General features: G+C 38.9%; 1 protein-coding gene across 2 annotated transcripts in view; it reads right to left on the bottom strand.

Moving 5' to 3' along the window:
* Positions 1-1,167: 1,167 nt before the first annotated feature.
* The window catches only part of zbtb8b (zinc finger and BTB domain containing 8B), a 23,551-nt gene continuing 4,468 nt past the window's right edge, over positions 1,168-20,250 (bottom strand). For both annotated transcript variants that reach the window (XM_061882511.1, XM_061882510.1), the window contains exons 2-5: positions 19,740-19,932; positions 14,271-15,111; positions 14,011-14,189; positions 1,168-2,366 (exon numbers count right to left, since the gene is read on the bottom strand). In XM_061882511.1, the coding sequence (XP_061738495.1) occupies positions 2,025-2,366; positions 14,011-14,189; positions 14,271-15,111; positions 19,740-19,913 (1,536 nt within the window). In that variant the 5' untranslated portion in view covers positions 19,914-19,932 and the 3' untranslated portion in view covers positions 1,168-2,024. The remainder of the gene's footprint in view (positions 2,367-14,010; positions 14,190-14,270; positions 15,112-19,739; positions 19,933-20,250) is intronic.

The following is a 20,250-nucleotide window of genomic DNA, read 5'->3' on the forward strand; positions in this document are numbered from 1 at the left end:
ACCATAGAAGGCCTCCGTCATTAACATGTTAAAAATAAGTCAAATTATTATTTTAGTTTTTATTTAACGCTTACAATAAATCTCTATATCAACTTCAGTTAAAAAAAAAGATTTTATGCCTTTTCAGTCAAAGATAACTTGGTTTTTTATACTAAAACTGAAATATGCAGTATTTCCCCCATTGCCCAAAACATTCAGAAAATCAATGTTTGATCTAAAGTATTTGGAGCCCAAAAAAGATCAATAATGCAGGACACCATTGATTGAAATGTATTATTATGTCTAAGTAATCACAGTGAAAAAATAAATAAAATCCCACTAAATATCTTTGGGAGCCAAAAGGTCCCCCACTCATAAAGTGATACATTTTTATTACTATTTGTTTTACTTTCAACACTTAGGTTACAAGATCAACTTTAGATATATATGTTGATTTTACGATTGAACTATTATTTTGTTGGTTTTATGCTCTTTTGTCAACGAAAACACTGTTTTTATATGGCAACCACACAGTATATGCACATAATATTTTCCACATAAAACATTATAAAGTTAAATATTTGAAGTAATTGGAGCCTTGAATAGGTCAATAATTCATTATTAAAAAAAAAATTCTAACTTTTTTTTTTTTAGCATTGGCAATAAGAACAAAATAAAGAAAAACAAAAAAAAAAACAGCCTGCATGGCAGCTTTGTGTTAACATTGCAACTTTTCCCCGTTAGATTTCACCTCATTTTACTTTTTTTAGTGTTTTTTTTATTTCCAGAATGTGTGGCGGGCCACTAAAAATTAGATAACAAGGCCCAGGTAGGCCATTTACACACCTGTCGCTTATTCAGAGGCCGGTCCTGGCACACCCAAGGTCACTGCAGGCCGGCAGGCCACGCCCCCTCCACAGTTAGCTTCAGAATAACAATGTTATTACAAAGAATAAGAGACCTATTATACTCTAGAAATGTTGGTCTTACTTAAAAATGCACGCATTTATTTGTGTTCAGTGTTAAAAAAATATATTATATGGCTCTTACGGAAATACATTTTAAAATATTTGGCCTTGTGGCTCTCTCAGCCAAAAAGGTTCCTGACCCCTGTTGTAGACGATGCTACATGTGTGCAAAATAAACCACGTTAGTAAATGATCAAACTACATAAATAACATCCTGTAATTTGATTTTGATAGAATTTTTTAATCTTGATTGAAAATTAACACCAATGAGTTGACTGATGAACATTCTTACATAATTTATTCAGAAAATATAAATAACAACAAACAAAGTATGTATACTATTAACCGCAACAGGTAATTGTAAAAAAACATTATCATTTGTACAATTTCAGAATGTGCTTGTTCTATTTTTCAACAAAGAAAACAATTGAAAGTTGTCTTTATTTTTAAGTTATCGTGCCGTGATTTTACCAGTCCGCCCCACTTGGGAGAAGATTTTTCTCCATGTGGCTCCCGATCTAAAATGAGTGTGACACCCCTGGTTTAATATCGAACCATATACAATTTAAAAGGTCGTATCATTGGAGACCAATCACTTGAATCATCCATCTATTTTGCAAACCTGTCATTTGCATTTCAAAATATGGTAAATTTGCCAAGAAAATGGGTAAAAATTATATTTTTTTAAATATCATCACACATCACTATTAAATCAATTTAAAAATTAAATAAATAATGTTTGTGTCACCAGAGCTTGTCACCAATTATAGTTAATACAAAGTTTGCCAGTGAAGGACTTAGTTATATTATGTAATTGAAATAGAAAATGAAGGTGACAGACTTGGGGCAATGTAGTGAACACATCACGTTCAGACAATTAGGAGTCTCTAATTGGCATGTTTTTTTTTAGAGGGAAAACATGCAAACTTCACACTCAAATGTTCTGATGGAATTTCTTGACTAAGGCAGAGGTACCCACACTCTGCGCCGCTCAAAAATTGATTTTATGTCAACGAGACACGAAGCTGTATGTTTATATGTATATGTGTATATATAAGAAGGAATGAAGTTCAACGATTAATCATAAAAGTTCCCTTCGGACTTCAGTGTGTGTCCTACGTTGTTGCAGGCAGCCAGGTGCTTTTCCAGCATCTGTTTCTCCACCAAGTCCTCCACCCGGCCAACCTCCACCTCGTCCACGTCGTCCATGAAACTGGACCAGTCGGTGCCGCCGCCGTCGCCGCGTTCCATGGGCTCGGCCAGGCCGGCGGCGTGGGCCGACGTGGAGTCGGTGTGCGTGGTGGTCACGCAGTTGCAGCTGTCGCAGATGCCGTAGCGTCTCAAGCCGGGGGAGACGGTGGAGCCGGTGAAGACGCGCCTGCAGCTCTTGCACGACACAGGCAGGTCGTGCCTGTGCACCTGGTGGGGGTTCACAGTGACGCGTTAGTGAGGTCGCGTGACGCAAACTGTACAAATGATATACAATTGGCTGAAGGTAGAGATTTTAATACAGGGGTGTCCAAAGTGCGGCCCCACGGCACATTTTAAAAATACGATTGAATAATTTTTAAAACGTAAAAAGTGATATAAAAGAGCAAATGGGTTAAATGTAACAAAAAATGTTGCAATGTTTACTCTAATAACACAAAGCTGCCATGCAGGCGGTTTCTTTATTTAAAAAAATAATAATGAATCAAAATCAATGTCATTATGAATTATTGGCCTATTCAAGGCTCCAATTACGTCAGATTAAATATTCCACTTGGAGATATTTTTTGGGGGAAAATGTTGCATATTTTGTGTTTGCCATATAAAAAACTGAGCTGTTTTTTTTTAAAGGGGAACATTATCACCAAACCTATGTAAGCGTCAATATATACCTTGATGTTGCAGAAAAAAGACCATGTATTTTTTTAACCAATCTCCGAACTCTAAATGGGTGAATTTTGGCAAATTAAACGCCTTTCTGTTTATCGGTCTTTTAGCGATGACGTCAGAACGTGACGTCACCAAGGTAATACACCCGCCATTTTCATTTTCAAAACATTAAAAACACCGGGTCTCGGCTCTGTTATTTTCCGTTTTTTCGACTATTTTTTTGGAACCTTGGAGACATCATGCCTCGTCGGTGTGTTGTCGGAGGGTGTAACAACACTAACAGGGAGGGATTCAAGTTGCACCACTGGCAAGAAATCTGCCGCCAGACCCCCATTGAATGTACCAAAGTGTCTTCATATTTCACCGGCGACGCTAAGACGGACATGGCACAGATATATGTGGATAACCTGCAGATGCATTTGCAACGATAAAGTCAACTAAATCACAAAGGTGAGTTTTGTTGATGTTGTTGACTCATGTGCTAATCAGACATATTTGGTCGCAGCATGACTGCAAGCTAATCGATGCTAACATGCGACGCTAATCGATGCTAACATGCTATTTACGCTAGCTGTATGTACATTTGAAACTAGATACCCACATTTAATGCAAAAAAAACACTTACCAATCGACGGATTTAAGTTGCTCCAGTGTCACAAGATGCGAAAGTCCTGATCGTTTGGTCCGCACATTTTACCGGCGATGCTAATAAGGCAGCCATGCTATGGGCCACTTCATTAGGTACACCCATGCTATGGCCGAATAGCGTCAATAGCTATTCGCTCAATAGCTTCAATTTCTTCTTCAATTTCGTTTTCGCTATCTGCCTCCATACTCCGACCATCTGTTTCAATACATGTGTAATCTGTTGAATCGCTTAAACCGCTGAAATCCGAATCTGAATCCGAGTTAATGTCAAATTGTGATAATGTTCCCCTTTAAAGAAGGGCCTAAAATGAAAAAACAAAAAATATAAACAACAATAAAACTTATAATTTACGGATAGATCTGAAGTTGATCTCGAGATTATTGTGTTAAAAGTAAACAGTAACAAAAATCTATAATTTATTTTATAACACTTTAATGAGTAGGACCCTTTTGGATCCCCAATCATTTTAGTGTGATTTGTTTTTAAGTGTCATTGCTCAAAAAATAATAATTCATTAAAATCAATGGTATTATGATTTATTGACCCTTTTAATGCTCCAATTATTGTATAATCTCAAATATTCCACTTAAAAAAATTATTGGGTGAAAATATTGCATATTTTGTGATTTTTCCATAAAAAAACTGTTATTTTTGTGACACAAAGAGCATACAACTTAAATCTTTAAAATCATTATATTGACCGATAGACCTAATGTTGATCTAGAGATTTGAAACTTGAATAATAATAACAAAAAATAATACTGAATAATGACACATTTTTAATATATTTTTTTAAACAAAACCCTTTGGGGTCCCCGGGATCAAGCCTGAGTGGAGGCCGAAATGTATATTTTTTATACATATATTGTATTGTTTTTTAAAATTAAAAATATCAAAATGGCCCCCACTTGCTTTGATTTTTTTAGTGTGCGGCCCTCAGTGGATGAAGTTTGGACACCCCTGTTTTAATACATAGTGCGTAGGGCTGGGCGATACATGGAGTATACTGGATATATCGCGGGTTTGTCTCTGTGTGATATAGAAAATGACTATATGGTGATAATTGGAGTATACGTTCTCACGCACTTGTTTTTAGCTGCGGGCATTACACTACAAGCTCCTCCCACTCTTTCTTGTCTCTCCTTCTCACAGAGACATAAAACTAGCGCAACTTCTTACATATGTCACATACTGTCGCCCTGCGGCAGATGGTGCTAGCGGTGCAAGTGGTAATACGAGAGAAAGAAGGTGCCAATCTGGTAACAAATGAAGGAAGAATAATTAATTCCCAAGAAAAACAGCACAGGGTCCGTCGTCTGGCGGTGGTTTGGCTTCAAGCGGGAAGATGTTGAACAGAAAACTGTAATATGTCAAGTACCGTATTTTCCGCACTATAAGGCGCACCTAAATAAATATAAATAGATTCTACTTGTATAGCGCTTTTCTACCTTCAAGGTACTCAAAGCGCTTTGACACTATTTCCACACACTGATGGCGGGAGCTGCCGTGCAATGCACTTACCACGACCCATCAGGAGCAAGGGTGAAGTGTCTTGCTCAAGGACACAACGGATATGACTAGGTTGGTAGAAGGTGGGGATAGAACCAGGTTGCTGGCACGGCCACTCTCCCAACCGCGCCGTGCAGTCCCCATATAACTGTTGTCCAGTTATTTCTTGTCTTATTATAACATTTCTGAGTGTCATTTGCAGTTATGACACTAAGTTGCAGGTCCAAGACAATCGATGGGAAGATTGCATAGTTTATGGTGTGTAGTTTTAGGTTTTTAGTAACCTCCATCCATCCATTTTCTACCGCTTATTCCCTTTTGGGTCGCGGGGGGCGCTGGCGCCTATCTCAGCTACAATCGGGCGGAAGGCGGGGTACACCCCGGACAAGTCGCCACCTCATCGCAGGGCCAACATAGATAGACAGACAACAGTCACACACTAGGGCCAATTTAGTGTTGCCAATTAACCTATCCCCAGGTGCATGTCTTTGGAAGTGGAAGGAAGCCGGAGTACCCGGAGGGAACCCACGCATTCACGGGGAGAACATAAAAACTCCACACAGAAAGATCCCGAGCCTGGATTTGAACCCAGGACTGCAGGACCTTCGTATTGTGAGGCAGACGCACTAACCCCTCTGCCACCGTGAAGCCCGTTTTTAGTCACCTAAAAACCTCAAATTTTCTCAAAAGCTGACAGCGCGCCTTATAATCCGGTGCGCCTTGTATATGGACCAATATTGAGCCACAACAGGTCTCGCAACCACGGTAAGCAGCCACCGATTTCATTTTCCCCCGTAGGAGAAAATCCCAGCGGTGCATGCCGGGATATATGACTGTATGTTTATGTAAAGACCCCAAAATGGCTCCTATCAAGAGACACGCTTACGACGCAGTTTAAAGTCAGGGTGATCAATCACACAGTAGAACACGGGAATAGAGCAGCAACGAGAGACTTTAACATTAACAGCAGCGACACGGACTCGTTTAATGACGACTTGGACGAGACGGAGCCGGGCATGTTGGATGCCGTATTCGTCCAACTGTTTGATTCGAACACTGAAGAAGAAGAATTTGAGGGATTCGTGGACGAAGAATAACTTAATAAAGTGAGCTTTACGTATTTATTTTGTGTGTTGTGTTGTGTGACATTATCGTTTGAGCAACGTTGAGTTATTGATATATTATTGCTTTGCACTATTTCGAGTGTTACTATATTGTGATTGCACTAACGTTTGATTTACCGTAACAGTATCAGACTGTTTTTTACGTGTTCATTGAATCGGGGAAAATAATAAAAGAGCTGTTTATCCATTTTGGGAGTGAACGGAGTTGTCAGAACGCTGGTTTGTAATCTATTAATAAAGTTTGACTGACCTGACTGTTTTGTTGACATTCCCTTTAGCGCAGCTCCATCTAAACCAGGGGTGTCAAACTCAAATACAGCGTGGGCCAAAATTTTAAACTGAACAAAGCCGCGGGCCAAGGTTGAACAAATTAACCTTTTAATAGGGACCCAAACAAGTTTTGCATTGAATATTGAACAAGCAAGGCTTGTATAACTTTATAGTGACATGCAAAATCGATTTTCAAATATTGTAGCATCCCGAAAGAGTTAGTGCTGCAAGGGGTTCTGGGTATTTGTTCTGTTGTGTTTATGTTGGGTTACGGTGCGGATGTTCTCCCTAAATGTTGTCATTCTTGTTTGGTGTGGGTTCACAGTGTGGCGCATATTTGTTACAGTGTTAAAGTTGTTTATACGGCCACCTTCAGTGTGACGTGTATGGTGGTTGACCAAGTATGCGTGGCATTCACTTGTTTGTGTGTAAAGTCTGCATATAGTATGTGACTGTATGGAGAAAAAGCGGACGGGACGACAGGTTGTAGAGGCCGTTGAATGCAGTGCCTCTAAGGCATGTTCCCAATGATGTTTGGGTGGAAATCAGGAGAATGGTTGCCCCGGGTGATTTTCGGCAAGGGCACTGAAATTCGTGAGTCTCCCGGAAAAATCGGGAGGGTTGGTAAGTATGAGTATTGAATGCGGTGTTATAACACCGACAGGCCAGCTCTAATGTTAATTTGATATTGCCTCAAGGGCCAAATTAAACTACACGGTTGGCCAAATTTGGCCCGCGGGCCAGAGTTTGACACCCATGATCTAAAACATGGGTGTCAAACTGTGGCCCTAATTTCATTTGGCCCTTGAGGCAATATCAAATTAAACAGAGCTGGCCTGCCGGTATCATACAGCGGCAATGCCGCTCTAACACAACTAATCCTCATACTTGCCAACCCTACCGAAACTCCCGAAGTTCAGTGCCCCAACCGAAAATCTCTCGGGGGAACCATTCTCCCAAATTTCTAACGATTTCCACCCGAAGAACAATATTGTATTAATGGCACTTCCTTTAGCCTTCTCTACAACCTTGCATCACGTTCGCTTTTCCTACATACAAACATTGTGCCGTCCTAGTCACAAAATATAAGCAGATTTTACACACACATAAGTTAATGCAAGGCATGCTTGATCAGGTCACACTCAGGGTGGCTGAATAAACAACTTTAACGCTTTTACAAATATGCGCCACACCGTGAACCAACACCAAACAAGAATGACAAACACATTTCGGGAGAACATCCGCAATGTAACACAGCATAAACACAACAGAAGAAATACTCAGAACCCCTTGCAGCACTAACACCTCTGGGACGTTACAATATATAATTTGATATGCCATTGATATTTTTTGATTATAATTATTATTTATTTGAAACTATTTTGCATGTCACTATAAAATTATATAAGCCATGCTTGTTCAATATTCATTGCAAAACTTGTTTGGGTCCCTATTACAAGGTTAATTTGTTCAACCTTGGCCCGCGGCTTTGTTCAGTTTAAAATTTTGGCCCACTCTGTATTTGAGTTTGACACCCCTGATCTAAAGGATGCATAACGTAACTCCAGCCTCTATTGTAGCATCTATTCTATGCGCCTTATAATGTGGTGCGCCTTATATATATGAACAACGTTTTAAAATAGGCCATTCATTGAAGGTGCGTCTTATAGTGCGGAAAACATGGTATGCGGCAAAAGCGTTGCTACAAAAAGTAGCATTACTGCTAATTTGTAGCATCATACGAAAAGTCACCCGCTAGAGCAGGAGGTAGGGAACCTATGGTTCGTGAGCCAGATGTGGCTCTTTTGATGACTGCATCTGGCTCTCGGATAAATCTGAGCTGTCATTGCTTGACACGATAAGTAATGAATAATTCCACTTGTAATCACAGTGTTAAAAATAACGTTCAAATTATACAACCTTCTCATGCATTTTTAATCCATCCATCCGTTTTCTACCGCACCTGTTCAATAAGTTGCGTTAATGCTAAGAAGTTATTTATTTATTAATGGTTAGTGTGGGGCTTGCCCTCCTGCGGGTTCTTCAGACCACCAAGCACCAACATGAGAACCTGATTCAGGGTTACAATATTGTTTTATTTTTCAATAAGTCTCTCAGTTGCTTTCCAGCAATTGTCTTTTTCCTCTTTCATTTTCGCTCACGCTCTGGCTCCAGCCCCAACCCTGTCTCTCCTCCTGGCTGCTGCTTATAACAGAGCGACAGGTGATTAGATAACAAGGCCCAGGTGGGCCGTCTACGCGCCTGTCGCTGATTACGAGGCCGATCCTGGCAACACCCCGCATCGCTGCAGGTCTGCAGGCCACGCCCCTTCTACAGTTAGCTTCAGAATAACAATGGTATTACAATGAAAAAGACACATATTATACTCTAGAAATGTTGGTCTTACTTAAAAATGCAAGCGTTTAGTTGTGTTCAGTGTTAAAAAAATATGGTATGGGTCTTACGTAAATACATTTTAAAATATTTGGCTTCTTGGCTCTCTAAGCCAAAAAGGTTCCCGACCCCTGCGCTAAAGCAGTGGTTCTCAACCTTTTTTCAGCAATGTACCCCCTGTGAACATTTTTTTTAATTCAAGTACCCCCTAATCAGAGCAAAGCCTTTTTGGTTGAAGAAAAGAGATAAAGAAGTAAAATACAGCACTATGTCATCAGTTTCTGATTTATTAAATTGTATAACAGTGTAAAATATTGCTTATTTGTAGTGGTCTTTCTTCAACTATTTGAAAAAAAAGATATAAAAATAACTAAAAAGTTGTTGATTCAATTATAAAGATTTCTACACATAGAAGTAATCATCAACTTAAAGTGCCCTCTTTGGTTTTTGTGAGTAAAAGTGGAAAGTAGACATAACCCTACCTGACTTATTATACTCCAGTGCGACTTATATATGTTTTTTTCCTTCTTTATTATGCATTTTTGGCAGGTGCGACTTATACTCCGGAACGACTTATACTCTGAAGAATAAGGTAGAGTATTTTGCACTATTAGCTGTGTTTCCATTACCCTGAGAAATGCGCAAAACCTAAATATTGCAACAAGAAACTGGTAGTGGAAACACACATTTTAAAAAAATGAATTTTTCCGCTCTCATATGTTTTTTGAGACGTTTCGATATTGAAGTTTTTCGCAAAAGCTTGGAGAGACCCACAAGTCGGGACAAGTGTCAAATGTCAGTTGCCTTTGAGCAATCACCCGCTGCCTTCGTCTTCTATTGACATCACGGCAATTGCAGTGGCTGCAATATCTTCCTCAAAGTGGAGTCTCACGAGATGACATTTTACGATGCGAAACACCCTTCAATGGAAACAGTCCGAGGCTGCAAATGTACTTTATCGAAATTTTTGAAATATCGCTTTCATTTTGTGAAAAACTAGTTTTTAACTGGATGGACGGATGGATGGATGGATGGATGGAGATAGATAGATAGATAGATGGATAGATGGATAGATGGATAGAACGAACATTATTGATTCCTTTAGGAGAGTTCCTTCAGGAAAATTAAAATTCCAGCAGCAGTATACAGAGTTGAGATCAATTTAAAAATTAAAAAGTAAATAATGGGGGTATAAATGGAAACAGAATAGAAAAATATTACAATAAGAATAAAAATAAAAAGCAACAATGGGAATAAAAATATAACAGTAAAATAAGAATAAAACAAGAGAAACTAGGCAGTAGTGAGCACGATATGAAAACATATTGCACTGTTATTGTTTTGCATCCCCTGTCATCCCAGAGAGGAGTTGTACAGTCTAATAGCGTGTGGGACAAACTAGATTTTGATTAAAATATTGCATGAACTAAAAGGGGTTAAGGAAATTAATTCAGTATTAAATAATGTTACACCTTCATCCTGTGTTTTTACTCTCATTATAATTAAACCCTGGAAATTTCATATGAAGTGGAGTGAATTACATTTATATAGCATTTTTCTCTAGTGACTCAAAGCGCTATTAGCTGTGTTTCCATTACCCTGAGAAATGCGCAAAACCTAAATATTGCAACAAGAAACTGGTAGTGGAAACACACATTTTCTAAGTTACCTTTAAACCAGTGCACTGCGAAAACTGAAATCTAAGCAAGATGAAATATCTCAAATAAGGGTGATATTTGCTTATTTTCGGTCTGATAAGATAATTCTTCTCACTAAGCATATTTTATGTTGGTCTTTTACTTGTATTAAGTGTTTTGGTCCTTAATGATCTCAGTAAGATATTACAGCTTGTTGCTGAGATGTGATGAGCTATATTGAGTAAATCATGCTTGAAACTAGAATATCAAGAGTTGCAAAGCTGTGTCATCAACACTCACAAGTATAAAACTACTTTTTTAAAGTAATCATTTCTTACTTCAAGCGTGAAAAAAAAACAATTATGATGCCGAGCGCATATCATGATGTCAAAATAATGGCACTAGCATTTACTTCATTTAAGAATATTTTTCAACATATTGAGCAAAAAGGTCTCTTTTTTTTCTACTAAGAAAAGTGAGAATATACTTATTTTAAGCGATTTTTTGGGTTCATTGGTGTTAGTTAATTTTACTTGTTTTGGAAAGTCTTGACAAGCCAAATGTTCTTGTTCTATTGGCAGATCATTTTGCTTAGTTCAAATCAAATATCCCTCATTTTTGTATTTTTTCTTTCGTGTTTTTGAACACTGACTTTTTGCAGTGTGTGGGTGGGACTGGGAGCAGGTGGGTAAAGTATCTTGCCCAAGGACACAATGGCAGTGACTAGGATAGTGGGGGCAAGGATTGAACCTGGACCCCTCAAGTTGCTGGCACAGCCGCTCTACCAACAAAGCCATGCCGCCACATACTTGGTACTGGATCCATAACCAAATTTGTAGTATCGCCTCAAACAAATGTAACGTAACAGTAGGGGTGCACAAAAAATTTGAATCCCGATTCTTATTCATCCCAATGTTAATTCGATGTATACATTTAAAAACAAAATTTTGCATCCTTTTTTATAAAGACGTTTCTGGGCCATCTCTATGCAACCAGAAGGAGCTTTGTTAACATGTACCGTATTTTTCGGATTATAAATCGCTCCGGAGTATACGTCGCACCGGCCGAAAATGCATAATAAGGAAGGAAAAAAACATATATAAGTCGCACTGGAGTATAAGTCGCATTTTTGGGGGAAATTCATTTGATAAAATCCAACATTAAGAATAGACATTTGAAAGGCAATTTAAAATAAATAAAGAATAGTGAACAACAGGCTGAATAAGTGTCCGTTATATGAGGCATAAATACCCAACGGAGAAGGTGCCTGCTATGTTAACCTAACATATTATGGTAAGAGTCATTCAAATAACTATAACATATAGAACATGCTATACCTTTACCAAACTATCTGTCACTTCTAATCGATAAATCCCATGAAATATTTTCCTTGATGTCGCTTCTAAACAACTCTGCCAACTCCAAATGTATGCGCCGCTTCCTCTTGTCGGTTTCTGCTGCATATTTCACTTTGCCCAGCTTGTAATCTGCAGTACATGATTTCCTTTTCGGTGCCATTTTTGTTCAGCCCTTCTCAGTTTTTATAAGTTACCGCCAATGATGAAATGATCCATTTTAACAGCTATGGCAATAGCATATAGCCGAATTCTTATTGGTTGACGTGTGTGTGACGATTGCTGACATTTTCTTCGTCTCTTCCGCGAATGAGATAAATAATATTATTTGATATTTTACGGTAATGTGTTGATAATTTCACACATAAGTCGCTCCGGAGTATAAGTCGCACTCATGGCCAAACTATGAAAAAAACTGCCACTTATAGTCCGAAAAATACGGTAACTTGCTTTGAAAAAGTTTCATTGTAATTATACCACATAATACATTGCAAGAAGCAGTTTGAATCAAGACTAGTGTTGAATCGAGAATAGATTCTAAATTAAATCGTTAACCCATGAATCGGAGCGAATCAAAAAAGGAATATCATCCGATCTCGATTAATAATCACAATTTCCCCTACATCCCTACTATTTACTATTGGGGTAACTTCTAACAGACATATCCACCATGTATGCCATCAGCTGATCAAACTCAAATTAATTGCCATCAACGAGTTCTACATCGAATATTTAGATGCCCAGAGATTCACAGGCCTACCAAAGAGAAGAATAAGTGCATTTTTTAACAGAAGTGTAGATTAAACTATGTTACAACAGGAAGTACCCAAATTTTACCAAGTAGATTAATAATAGTTTTGATCAAATAATACATCGCAAAATGTTGCTACATGCACCATCAGCCAAGCTAGGTGCCTTTGTAACCCGTTTTGAAATGGTTCTATTTTCATTTATATGCCAAAGAAAATATTTTGATATGCATTGTTATTACAGCAGTTATTGCAGTTTATATTGCGATGTGGATTTGAGGCCCTATCGATTATCCCTAATGGTTAGAATTGGAAATAAGTATTAAATTCCTGAGTAGGGTTGTCCCGATAACAATATTTTGGCACCGGTACCAAAATGTATTTCGATACTTTTCTAAATAAAGGGGACCACAAAAAAAGGCATTATTGGCTTTATTTTAACAAAGGATATTACAATATTAAATGAAACATATATGTTTATTATTGCAATTTAGCCCTTAAATAAAATAGTGAAGATACTAGACAACTTGTATTTTAGTAGTAAGTAAATAAACAAAGACTCCTAATTAGTCTTCTGGCGTATGCAGTAACATATTGTGTCATTTATACACCTATTTTGTACACATTATGAGGGACAAACTGTAAAAAAAGGATTATTAATCCACTTGTTCATTTACTGTTAATATCCGTTTATTTTTTGTTTTGACATGTTCTATCTAACTTCTGTTAAAATGTAATAATTACTTATTCTTCTCTTTTTTGATACTTTACATTAGTTTTGGATGATACCACAATTTTGGGTATCGATCCGATACCAAGTAGTTACAAGATCATACATTGGTCATATTCAAAGTCTTCATGTGTACAGGGATGTATTTCCTGACTTTAGAAACATAATATGAATTAAAAGAAAAAAAAGATTTTGTGATGCTAAAAATGTTTATTGTTCTCATAGTAGTATCGACTAGATAGGCTCCTTTACTTGGTATCATTACGTCAGATGTAGATCAACCCATGGCGTTTGTTTACATTGTGACGCCGATGAGCTACGGTGTGTAGTGAAACATGTTTAGCTATTCCTTCTCCTCCAGTGATAATACTACTTGCAATAAACTTACTTTATCCTTGCCATGGAGGCCAGACTTAGAAGTAGCTAAATCACTGCCGACTGCGGATGGATGTGTCATATCTTAAAGTAGCTCTTCCTGAGGGTGTTTCAGTGTTATAACTTCCCCTTTTATCTTTACTTTTTACACCAAAATGCGTCCATTCTGCCTTTTCTGTCTACACACTGTGTCTGCTTGTAAGTACGTTGTGGGTGTGCGTGTTGCCTAACATCGTAAAACCAGCAATGCCACGACGTGATATGGGGGATGGAGGGATCGGTACTTTTTAGCGGTGGTATAGTACCGAATATGATTCATTAGTATCGCGGTACTATACTAGTACCGGTATATTGTACAACCCTAGTCCTGAGGAAAGTAAGGTATTTTCTTACGCTGACGGCGTGGGTGCGAAGGTGCTCCTGCCTGGTGAACCTCTTGCCGCACATGGGACAAGGGAAGGGTCTCTCGCCCGTGTGGCAGCGAATGTGCCTCTTCATGATACCTTTCTGCTTGGCCGTGTACGGACAGAACGGGCACTTGTGGAGTTTGACCGGCACCAGCAAGTTGTCTCCTGCGGGAAAAGGGAGAGAGAAGCGGTTCAAATCCGGTTTGCAAAAAAAAAAAAAGATCTCGGCGACGTCGTGCGCCATACCCGTGTCCTCCCCGAGCCAATCGGACTGGATCTCCATCACGGATGAGCCAACAAAACCTAAACCGTCCTCCATTCTGGAAGCTCCACGTGCTCCTTGGGAAAGTCGCGGACCTCCTCGCTCCGGCTTGGAGCCTTCCCCCTTCACCTGCACCTCCATGGGCTGCCTGCCGCTCAGGGAGGAGCCTGCGAATGAGCGCTCAGTGGAGAAGCTGGTGCTTGGAGGAACTTGTTTGCTTTGGTGAGGAAGAGATGGTCCGGGATACGAAGCCAGGTCTTTACTGTCGGGGGACTCTAAAAGCTCCTCATCGGGGTCGTACTCTATCTTGGGGTGCACTAACTCCGGTGTCAAAGCAGAACATGAAGAGGAGGAGTTGTTCGCGTGATCAAAGTGCGCTTTTGGTCTTTCCTCCCCAGAATTGTAGTCTTTGCTCGGGCCGGCAGGGGTGTCCTCGTGGGTGGACAAAGGCCTTTGAGTCGAGTTAATCGACGCTCCATGTGCTTCTGTGCCCTGCGGGCGAGGGTCCGCAGTCCCGCCGCTGCTGAGGTTTGTCACGGCAGGGGTTCCGCTGTCCGCCAGTCTGTACCTTCCCTCCTCCTCCGCGTTCTCCACGTCCGCTTTGGCCTCCTTGTCTTTGTTGCATATTTCCAAAGACGAGCGAATGTAGCCTTTGCAGAGGTTCACCAGGTCGGTCATCTGCAGGTAGCTGGCCGCTGACATCACCTCGATGACGTTGCTGCTGCTCAGGCTGAGGCGGCCCGAGTAGAGGAAGTCTAAGATGATGGAGAAGGCGTCGGCCGTGACGATGTCTAAAGACGCCGTGCTGTGGCGCTGTCCGCTGTCCTGAAACATGACAGACAATCAGCTTTCTTGTCCCGAGCCCAGGGGTTCCAACCTTTCCCACTCAAATATCAACACTGGATTAGTAATCTAGGCTGACCATATTGTGAAATCCCAAAAAGAGTACACATATATGCGTGCCAAGGCCGGTACTAGGTGAAAATTTGACAATGATACTTGAACTTGCTTTATAAATAATATATTTATTTCAATAAAGCTTTTTTTTCTCCTCTGTTGACAGCAGTGATGGCGCTAGGAATTTTCAAAAAGGGGTCCCATCAGTACATTTTTGAGGTCCCACTTTTTTGTAAGCGTCTTGAAAACAAATGAACGTATGCATTGTCCTGTTAAATCTCACATTCTACAAAACCCGTTTCCATATGAGTTGGGAAATTGTGTTAAATGTAAATATAAACGGAATACAATGATTTGCAAATCCTTTTCAACCCATATTCTGTTGAATATGCAACAAAGACACCATATTTCATGTTCAAACTGATGAACATTTTATTTTTTTGCAAATAATCATTAACTTTAGAATTTGATGCCAGCAACACATTACAAATAAGTTGGGAAAGGTGGCAATAAATACTGATAAAGTTGAGGAATGCTCATCAAAAATTTAAATGGAACATCCCACAGGTGTGCAGGCTAATTGGGAACAGGTGGGTGCCATGATTGGCTATAAAAGCAGCTTCCATGAAATGCTAAGTAATTCACAAACAAGGATGGGGCGAGGGTCACCACTTTGTAAGCAAATTGTCGAACAGTTTTAGAACAACATTTGTCAACGACCCATTGCAAGGAATTTAGGGATTTTACCATCTACGATCCGTAAAATCATCAAAAATTTCAGAGAATCTGGAGAAATCACTGCACTTAAGCGATTATATTACGGACTTTTGATCCCTCAGGCGGTACTGCATCAAAAAGCGACATCAGTGTGTAAAGGATATCACCACATGGGCTCAGGAACACTTCATAAAACCACTGTCATAAACTACAGTTGGTCGCTACATCTGTAAGTGCAAGTTAAAACTCTACTATGCAAAGCCAAACCCATTTATCAACAATATCCTGAAACGCTGCCGGCTTCCCTGGGCCCAAGCTCATCTAAGATGGACTGATGCAAAGTGAAAAGTGTTCTGTGGTCTGACGAGTCCACATTTCAAATTATATTTGGAAACAGAGGACGTGGTGTCCTCCAGAACAAAGAGGAAAATAACCATTCGGATTGTTTTAGGCGCAAAGTTCAAAAGCCAGCATCTGTGATGGTATGGGGGTGTATTAGTGCCCAAGGCATGGGTAACTTACACATCTGTGAAGGCACCATTAATGCTGAAAGGTCCATACAGGTTTTGGAGCAACATATGTTGTCATCCAAGTAACGTTATCATGGACGCCCCTGCTTATTTCAGCAAGACAAGTGTTACAACAGCGTGGCTTTGTAAAAAAAAGAGTGCGGGTACTTCCCTGGCCCGCCTGCAGTCCAGACCTGTCTCCCATGGAAAATGTGTGGCGCATTATGAAGCGTAAAATACGACAGCGGAGACCCCGGACTGTTGAACGACTGAAGCTCTACATAAAACAAGAATGGGAAAGATTTCAACTTTCAAAGGTTCAACAATTATTTTATTCAGTTCCCAAACGTTTATTGAGTGTTGTTAAAAGAAAAGTGATGTAACACAGTGGTGAACATGCCCTTTCCCAACTACTTTTGCACGTGTTGCAGCCATGCAATCCTAAGTTAATTATTATTTGCAAAAAAAAAAATAAAGTTTATCAGTTTGAACATCAAATATCTTGTCTTTGTAGTGCATTCAATTGAATATGGGTTGAGAAGGATTTGCAAATCATTGTATTCCGTTTATATTTACATGCAACACAATTTCCCAACTCATATGGAAACGGGGTTTGTATGTTGCATTTTGGAAAAAGGTTGTCATAAACGTTACTTAATTCATTAAAAGAAATATTTGGTATTACGGAATTCCTGGAATTTTTCCAATTACTCTTGATTTTAAATTGTATTCGGTATTTATATCAAACTTACTTAAAAGGGGTGTCAAAAATCATCAATTTTCCAATGAATCGCAATTCTTATTAGTAACGAGTCTAAATCGATTCCAAAAAATCTCAAATCTGCCCTGTCCAGGCACTCAGGTAAATCATATTGTTCATTGTTAATGTAGATCACAGGTGTCTAAGTCAAGGCCCGGGGGCCAGATCTGGCCCGCCGCATCATTTTATATTGCCCACGAAATGGTAATAATATAATTTAATAAATAATATTTTCTTACTTAATATTTTTTCTTTTCATTTTGACATTCAAAAAATACATGAACTGCATGCTTATCTTTATATCCATATCTTTAATATATTTTTTTTTACTGAAGGAATCAATAAAGTACTATCTATCTATCGATCTATTTCTTTTAGAATTCAATATTGTCTAATTATGCAACATTCTATATTTTAAAAATAAAAATAAGTACTTGACTATCAGCTTGACTTAGTATTTCAAGGCAAGTTATCAAATTGTGCACTGTAAAAATGACAGACTTTACGGTAAAATTCTGGCAACTTAACTGACTTTTTCTTTTTCCAAAAAAAACAACAACTGTAGTACTGTTTGTGTTTACAGTAATACACTATAACTTTAACAACTCTAGATTTTACTGTAAAAGAGTGGTGCTGTTTTTCCTTTCCATTTCTTCCATTAAAAACACTGCAGCTTTTACGATACAATTCTGGCAACTGAGCAAGTTTTTTTATTTTTTTCTACTCTAAAATCTTTTTTTTTTTTTTAGGCGAACATAAAAAAAGCTAAATATCAAATGCTTAGGCTATAATGGAAAATCATGAGCCGAATCCTTACTTACTATACAGCAAATGATACACAAAAAATCCTGCCAAAGAAGAGACTCATAAAAACTGATGAAAAATAAATGTGCATAAAATTATAAAATATTACTAAATTAATAATGAATAATAATACCATATTTTCCGGACTATAGATCACATTACCATGAATTGATTGACGTGGACCCCGACTTAAACAAGTTGAAAAACTTATTGGGGTGTTACTATTTTGTGGTCAATTGTACGGAATATGTACTGAACTGTGCAATCTACTAATAAAAGTTTCAATCAATCAATCAAAAACACTGGTATATAAGCCGCACCCAATAAATGCTAAAAGAAAAAATATATACTTTTCAATATATTAGCAGCACAGGACTATAAGCTGCACGGATATCTGTTGTGAAATGAGTTATTTACATGAACATTTTGGTAAATATTAATTTACATACCCCAACTGTTTCCGAACTGTGTCCGTAACACAGCAGTAAAACGGCTGATCCAACAAAACAGAAGTCATCGTCATGGACCCACGAGCTGCGGAAGCTAGCTCTCCAATCAGCTACAGTAAATAGATTCAAAAACTCCACTGGTGACGTTTTGGTGAATTTAGAAAACCGAAACATATACAAATACAAAATGAATGCCAATGTAAATTAATACTAACAAAGACGCTTGTAAACGCGTTGGCATATTAGCTAATGCTAACAACGCTAGCTTTGTTACATTACAATAGCACGCACAAATATGCATGAAAACACTCCTAGAGACATCACACATGGGACGGATTATTAAATATGAATTGTTTTAGTTATATTGTAAAACTTACAAACGTTGCTAGGAGTGATGAATGAAGAATACATACGAGTAAAAATGCTATGGACACCACACATGAAGAGGTGGCGACTTGTTCAGGGTGTACGCCCCCTTCCGCCCGATTGTAGCTGAGATAGGCACCAGCGCCCCCCGCGACCCCAAAGGGAATAAGCGGTAGAAAATGGATGGATGGATGAATCACACATGGGACAGATTAGTAAGTATGAATTGTTTTAGGTATATTGTAAAACTTACAAACGTTGCTTGGAGTGATGGATAAAGAATCCATACGAGTAAAAACGTTATGGACATCACACATGGGACATATTGGTAAGTATGAATTGTTTTAGGTATATTGTAAAACTTACAAAAGTTGCTTGGAGTGATGGATAAAGAATCCATACGAGTAAAAACGCTATGGACAGCACTTCTACTTCTGGTTGAAAGCTTAGTCTAAACAGAAGGGCAATGCAGCACTGCAGTGGGCAAACTGGTCCAAAAGATGGTGCCATAGCACAAACAATTTTTATTTTTTATTATTATTATTATATTTAATATGTATTGTCTTTGCTTGTTTAAAAAACAACAACAACAACAACAAAAACGTTGCATTATGGCTGTCTGTGAAGAAAAATACATAATTGAGCCTTACTGTTTTATAAACCGCAGGGTTCAAAGCGCAGGGGTGAAAAAAAAAAAACAGGTTATAGTCCAGAATTTACGGTATATACGTTTCTTGGATAAACTGTCAAAAAAATTTAAGTGCAAATGTCATTATTTTTGTACTTGAACTGCTGACTTTAGCTCCCGACTTCTTCGGTTTGATTCTGTCTAAAGTGCCACTAGGGGTGGAAAAGTTTATTACAACGGAATACAAAGAGATGTGTTTGTCGGCCCGCTAGGGAAACAATGGTTAGGAAAACAGTCCGAGCCTGCACGCACGTGAGCCTTACCTGTAAATAGTGAACCAAAAGAGCCCGGAAGTAACCGCTTCCTGCAAACAGAACGTTCCGGTGTGCCTTGAAGACGCGGCCTTCCACCAGGATGCTGCAGTCACAGAAGAAGCCTCGCTTGCGCTGCTCGTTGAGCTCAAAAAGTAATTTGGGTAGGTAGTAAGGCACCTCCATGTCTAGACTTCAGTGGGCACTGCCAAGAGAGAGGAAAGGACAAATCATGTATTAGATTTGTACAGCGGGGGGAAGGAAACACATGAATCAAGTCTGTTAGCATGATGTCACAGATTACAAACAATAATAATGAGGAAGAATTATCGTTTCATGCCTGAATGAACAAAAGTGGTCACCCGGCACGTTCTACGCTTGATGGCGCCATCGTGAGGAGCGCCGTTTTCAGAGTTCAACTGCATTTGTGTTTTCCTCACCACCATACACAAATACTGATGGCATAGAACACATATTCTAGAACATGGGTCACCAATGCGGTGCCTGCAAGGACAAGATGAGT

The sequence above is a fragment of the Nerophis ophidion genome, linkage group LG21 (genome assembly GCF_033978795.1).
Source record: "Nerophis ophidion isolate RoL-2023_Sa linkage group LG21, RoL_Noph_v1.0, whole genome shotgun sequence".
NCBI lineage: Eukaryota > Metazoa > Chordata > Actinopteri > Syngnathiformes > Syngnathidae > Nerophis > Nerophis ophidion.